General features: G+C 44.0%; 1 protein-coding gene across 3 annotated transcripts; it reads right to left on the reverse strand.

The window, feature by feature from the left end:
- Nucleotides 1–480: 480 nt before the first annotated feature.
- Nucleotides 481–6,331, reverse strand: LOC136997640 (uncharacterized). Of its 3 annotated transcripts, XM_067348579.1 has the most exons (3): nucleotides 5,925–6,331; nucleotides 5,712–5,834; nucleotides 481–5,632 (listed from the first exon to the last, which is right to left on the reverse strand). In XM_067348579.1, exon 3 carries the CDS (start codon nucleotides 4,015–4,017, stop codon nucleotides 928–930), a length of 3,090 nt encoding a protein of 1,029 aa, XP_067204680.1. In that variant the 5' UTR covers nucleotides 4,018–5,632; nucleotides 5,712–5,834; nucleotides 5,925–6,331; the 3' UTR covers nucleotides 481–927. The 3 variants fall into 3 exon arrangements, with proteins under 3 accessions (XP_067204680.1, XP_067204671.1, XP_067204676.1); XM_067348570.1 differs by having other exon boundaries at nucleotides 481–5,834; XM_067348575.1 differs by lacking the exon at nucleotides 5,925–6,331 and having other exon boundaries at nucleotides 481–5,129; nucleotides 5,253–5,895.
- Nucleotides 6,332–6,675: the final 344 nt, after the last annotated feature.

Genomic DNA, 6,675 nt, shown 5'->3' on the forward strand with positions numbered 1-6,675 from the left:
GCGAAACTCGATTGCATTTTTCTTTATTTTTCCCGCAGCGTTCCTTTCTTTTTTCTCAAACGCGTATTGAAGTTGTCGATAAGCATCCTGCCATTCGGCGTAATAAAATAAAACTCTTTGGAAAGAAACATCGGCCATTTCGGATAGATATTTGAGAAAAGTTTTTACAAAGACCGTTTTGCCGCATCCAGTGGGACCGCTGACGATAGACGTCCAAGGATGTTTCCAGCGTATGTCCATCTTGCGAAATGAACTCTTCGCCGTTCGCTCGCGCCTTCATAAACGAAAAAAATCAGCGAAACACTATGACGCGATAAGCTTACTGCCCACTGACGGCAGCGGCGGCGGCGGCGGCGGCGGCGGCGGCGGCGACCGCTTGCTCGCGCTAGCGTACAACTCGCGGACTCGAACAAGCTGATTCGGTCCGCGGAGACGCTGGACTAGCGCAACCGCGCTAGCGTACAACTCGCGGACTCGAACAAGCTGATTCGGTCCGCGGAGACGCTGGACAAGCGCAACCACCGAAATTGCTCGCGCCAGCGTCCAAGAGTGGAAACGCTACTTCGCGCGATGAAACGCTTTTTTTTCTCGGAAAAAATGAGGGTTTTATACGGGAAAGTAAGTTAGGAAGAAGAAAAATCTTTAAGAAAAATTATGCGAGAAAACATTTATTTTTACGAATAAAAGTACATGATTTGAGAAAAATAAAAATATTCGTTTTTATTTCTTAAATTTTTCATAGTTTTTACATGGTTTTTATACAATTATACATTTTACATTTTAAAACTAGCAATATTTTCTTAAATTAAATAAAAAAAATTTTTTATTTATACTTTTACAAAAATTTATAAATCTACTTAAAGCTATTTATATAAAGTCGGAAAACACACGCTAACCGTCGACAGCGAAAGAACAATTCTGTAAAAATTATCGAATCGCGTAACCGTAAGGAACGGAACAACGACTATTGATAAATCTACGTTTCAATAGCACAGGAGTACAAGCTTTCACTTCGTCGCGAGTTATTAACTCGTGAAAAGCCGTACGCCGAATTGCTCTGAAACGTAGATTTATCGATGTTCTATGTGACTTTCCTTCTTCTTCTTCTTCTTCTTCTTCACTTTCCTCTTCTCGTCCCTCTCGCTCTTTTTGCAATATTAATTCTCTTATACTATTAAAATTGACTAAGCATGAGTTTGCAAAGTTTAGGGTTATACCCTTTACTTTGCAAACTTCGTGCGTGAGTCCTTCCGGTGTGCGAACAACGTAAGCATAAAATTTCGGGCCACCGGATACAAACGCCTCGATGTAACTACCGGACCCATAGCTTTCGAGTTCGTTCGTCATATCGCCCAAAAAATTACCCGTACGCGGCTCGTATTCGGAAGGATCATCGCTGCTTACATAAATGCAAGAATCGGTATCGTAATATAAAACGCGTCGATCTAAGCGTTCTAAATATTTATACAACACTAATCGCGCTAGTGCCGTCGTGTACGCCGCTAAAACGACGTTGGTAAGAGGCGAGGGAACGTCGGCCTCTTCCCGCAGTCGCCATGAAACATACATCGCATCTTCGTTTACCGGCAGTATTTCGGTTATTTCATGTTTGGGGCTTGTGAGCAAACTCGCTAATCGTTGCTGAGTTTTTACGATTTCGGTATTCGTTAGGTTGGGTCGTTGGCCGAATTTCCCCCAAAAAGAATTTAAACACAACTTCGCGACCGAACGTAATCCCGAATTTTTCGCGATATTGTTACTTTCGAGAACGATACCTTCGGTTTCCTCGTAATCGCGAAGATATCGTTCTTTAGCCTCGTCATCGGTACATTCACTCGGCCACCCGCTGGCTTCTTGTTTTAATTTTAAAAATGTATTAATATATTCGGCGAATAACCCACCCTGCCGCGTACCGTGATCGTAGCGTGTTGCGTTGTACTGCCAAATCTCGCTAACCTCCGACACGAAATAACCTTTTTCAAGCGCTTTGCGCAATTCGCACGATACCCATGTACCCGTAAATTCACGTTCGGAAGGCCTGTGTGTACAATCTTCGCGTGAAAATGTTTCGCAGCAACTGCGGCACAACGCGAATAACAATTTTCCGCGTACGCGATACGGTAACACGGGGTGAAAGAGATCGCGCGGTGCGAGTACTTTGCAACGTACGAGGCCTTCGACGGAGTCGAAATTGTAATTCGGGCCTTCTCCGATTAGCACCGAACATTCCTCCCCGACATACACCGTGGGATGTCCGATCGGAAAAGTACCCGTTTTTAAAACATACGGATACAGAGAACATACATCGATGTATCGTATCTTCTCTGTACCCGTAATTTCATATCGAGTCGCGACATTCCCCGTACGGCCGCCGTAAAACGCATCGCGCGGATTGAGCGGTTCGTTTTCAACCATTCGATGGTGCTGTAAATATTCCCGCATTACGCTATTTACAGCCATCGCACGATCGAAATCGCACTCCCATTTCTCCGTCACCGTGTATCCGCGTTTTCTAAGACGATATGTCGTTGCGACTGTATGCTCATAACGCAAATCGATCGTATCCCTACGTTCACTGTTTACGGAGAGGTTACTGTCGCGGTTGATTCTAAAGCACGACGGGCAACCGTGCCAAAAACATCCGTGAAATTGAAACACGTGATGTCGCGTTACGCCGTTTTCTAACGATTCGTAATATCCGTCGACGAGTGTGCCGTCGAGTACGCGATATTCGCGGGTACGCCCTGCGTGAATAATAGGATGTCCGAGCTCTCGCTCCATCCACACCAGCCAACGCAGTGCTTTGCGCGATTGCGTATTCGCGTGTCTGTACCCACCCGGTGGAATTATACCAATCTCGCTTTCACGCAGAAAGTTTTTTCTAAAAACCCTCATACACGTGGAAGCGATTGTTGTACATTCCTCGAACGGGCACACTTTTCCGCGCCTCAGGAAAATTTTCCTAAAAGCCATGCACGCTCGTCTAAGAATATCCACGTCGTTGCGACAATAGCGCGATATCTCGAGTTGAAAATCAAAAATATAATTCGCCCGGGTTAACTCGTCGTGCCATGCTAAAAACTGTTCGCGTTCTTTCGTATTCATAGTTTCCGGAGAGTAATACTCGACGCCCGGCAACGGTCCTACATAGAATTGATTATCGAGCGTGTTAAATAAATGCGGAAAGACGCCTTTATCCAAAGTATTCGCCAGCCCGAAAGCCTTTGGTAATTCGGATAACCGCATCGGCATATAATTAACACTGTCGATAAATTTCGTATTTCCTACCGTTAGTACTATGATTTTAGTACCGCTCAAAATTACACGAGGTTCTGTCGAAATACCGCTTTCTACTAAATATCGGAGGATAAATTGCGCGTCGAACGATTTTGCGTTATGAGCAATACAAATTATTTTTTTAAAATATGTCGTCGGACGCGTCGCGAAATTTACAAATTCTTTAACAGGATCGTGACGAAATGTAAATTCGCGGATACCGCACCAACGACACCGCACCGACATATCTTCTATTTCCGCGCACGATTCGCAAATCTGCTGCGCGACGCAGAGAGTGGGCACGTGAATTTTTACATTAGCGGTACCTCGAAGCGTTTCATCCTGTCGTGTTTCGAAATCGTAAAACACGAATGCGGAGCGGTTTTCTGTTTTCGACTCGTGTTCATCCTCATTTTGATCTTCGAAATGCTCTTCCGAAGAGCGACCCACGATGCTACTCGAAGCTCGATTGATCGGCATCATGCAGCAATAATGATTTAGCGGTTGGTGAGAACGACACGTGAAACAGAAAGCCGCGCCGCATTCGTGCTGTTTCTTTCGTTCGATTACACGACCGCACTCGCCGCAAAATCGTATAACGCTACAAACGCTTTGAAGCGAATGCCCGTCGTACGATTTTTGCGCGCGATGACGCTCGAGGCACGCGCGATTAAAAAATTCGCGATTACATTCCGTGCAGCGTATTCGCTCATGTTCGAATCTCTCGCAAGTTGGAACCATGTTACAACGCGGGCATTTATTAGAGCATCGATGCCCTTTCGCGTCACTGCGATAAGCTACGTTGCACGGAATGCAATACCCTCTACTTCCAGCAGCGGCTCTTAAATTTAAAATCACGCTATAATGACGCGATTCGGCGACAAATAAAATATTTAATCGAGATATAGGTTCTCGATGTAGAGAGGCTAGCACCGCTGTTCCGTCGAATAACGGTTTACCCCCGCGACCAAAAGTGTCGGAATTGTAAACTATTATCGCGACATTTTCCGCGGCTAAATATTGTTGGAAATGTTCAATTTCCCTAATTCCGCAGCCGACTTCCGGAATCGCGATACCGACTTTTTTCGTCAACTCGACGGCGAGTTCGCGTTGCAACGACGAATTTCGTTTTCTCACCGCGTTCCATCTCGCATGCAACTCGCCCGTACGCACATTTCCACGCTCGTTATAAATCTGTGCCGTCACGAGCGCGCGAGGAAAACACAGATTATCGTTGTTGTTTATTGTTAAAATCGAACGTTTACCAACAATATCTAGAGCGTTATATCCACGTCCCGTGGGAGGGGTAATACGAAAAACGCGAATATTAAACTCTTGCGCTACGTTTAACCCCCCTGAACTTTGAGCTAATAAACTCACGAGATTCCAAATGTTCTCGGGAGTCAAATCGTTCGCCGGACGGAACGATATTCCAGCGGGGCCGTGAGAAAGAGCCGGAGAGTCGAAAGACAATCCAACATAATCTCCCGGTACGCATGAAAATATCGCGTAAGAGTGAATTTCGCGAAACGCGTTTTCCAATCGCGTGTAAACCTCCCCTCCTCCCTCGGGAAACGGAAGTATACGGAATCTAGCTTCTCTACCCTCTATCCCGAAATTTCTAAATCTACGCGTGTTTTCCGATACTAATTCTATATAATTAAAATTATCGCCGACCTGATTATTATTCCTTTCCGCCGCCGATGCTGCATCGATATCCTCCGCTCGCCTCGTTTCCTCCTCCTCCGTTCTTTCCTCTTCCTGCGGCGCTCTTTCGTCGGTTTCGCCAGTCGATTCCACGCCCGACCGAGTTTCCTCCGACTCTTCTTCTTCTCTACCGTCACCTGTTTGAACTGCAAAAGTCAAAATTAAAAAATTAGCGAATTAATTAAAAATTTGATAAAATATTATATTTTATATCTTCATGCTCGAATTTTATTTGCAATAAAAATCGAAAAAGTGTTAAATCAGCTCACCTCTAGATTTTCTTCTTTTTTATTTTACACCCTCGTTTGATAATTGTAATCGGGAGAGTAAGAAATCACAGGGGGACTGTATCCTGTGAAAATTTTAATGTTTAATTTTAATGTTTAAAAAATAAAATTCGAGCATAAAAGCAACTGTAAAAATTTGCAATCTTTCTTACTTCTGTCACCCATTCCCCATCCGTCGTGGCTTTGTTCATCCTCTCCTTCATAATTCCTCTCCTGTAATTCCTCTTCCTGCTCTTCCTCCTCCTGCTCTTCTTCTTCGTCTTCCTGCTCTTCCTCTTCCTCCTCCTCCTCCTGCTCTTCCTCCTGCTCTTCCTCTTCGTCGTCAGCCTCGGGTAATATTACACTCTGTTGACGGTCGTTATCTAAAAATTTACGTTATTAATTTTTCAAATTTTTTAGTTATTTTATGCTTCTGCTAAGATAACTTTTTTTATCACTTACTGTACAAAGGACTGAATATTTCCTCCTCATCGAACGAGCTCACTTCGCGAGGAGCCGACTGACTCGTCGATTCGTTGCTCACAAGATCGACAAGCTCCGGCGTAAGAATAATTCGCGCGCGAGCTAAAACATTAAATTTTTTGAAAAATTTCCTAATATTAAATCAATGCTGTTATTTCATATAAATTACTTTTACGAAGGTCTGTTACTTACACGAAGGTCCAGCCTCAGGCGAGGTATCGTCTCGTCGTCGTCTTACCCCGCGGCGTTGAGTAGCTCGCTCTTCGACATAATTTTGACGCTCGCTACGCACCACACCCTCCACCACCATGACTTTTTTCGGCTCGTGACATTGTAGCGTTCCTAAAAAATAATGATTTTAATTTTTTTAAATTTTGTTTTAAATATTCATAATAAAAAATAGAAACTTACCATTTTTTACCGCACCACGATAGTAATTCAGCAGGCCGGCGATATAGCCTCCCGCATCCTCTTCTTCGTTGTCGTTAAACACACGTCTCATCTCGATTATTTCGCCGGCAATAATCAAAAGCTGGAGGTAAATCGAGAAATGCCCCAAACGGAATAAAACCGCGAGCACCGCGGTAGGGCACGCACCCGCAAACTTTGCGAATACGACATAATTATTATCGTCGTTGTCGGATAACGACGATAAATAATTATCGATGCAGAGCCCGTTTAAACTACGCGTCAATCGCAAACACGATTCGATAATTTCCCGCAAACTAGACATTTTTAATTCAACGTGGCTTCGATACGCGGTGAAATCACACGAAGACGGAAATACAGATCGCTATGATCCCGAATGCGCGAGAAAATGTGAAACTGTGCGATTTTTTAGCGTCTTCCCGTTTTATACCAGTTTTCCCCACCTTGAGAAAATTTAGGGAAAAAAGCATTGTTTGTTTTCAAATATTTTTATTACACTTCCTTTGAAACCGGA

Source organism: Linepithema humile, chromosome 1, assembly GCF_040581485.1.
Source record: "Linepithema humile isolate Giens D197 chromosome 1, Lhum_UNIL_v1.0, whole genome shotgun sequence".
In the NCBI taxonomy this organism is placed as follows: Eukaryota; Metazoa; Arthropoda; class Insecta; order Hymenoptera; family Formicidae; genus Linepithema; species Linepithema humile.

Bases quoted from the DNA above. Each gene is read 5' to 3' on its own strand.
- LOC136997640 (XM_067348579.1), bottom strand. From the start codon at position 4,017: ATGGTTCCAACTTGCGAGAGATTCGAACATGAGCGAATACGCTGCACG.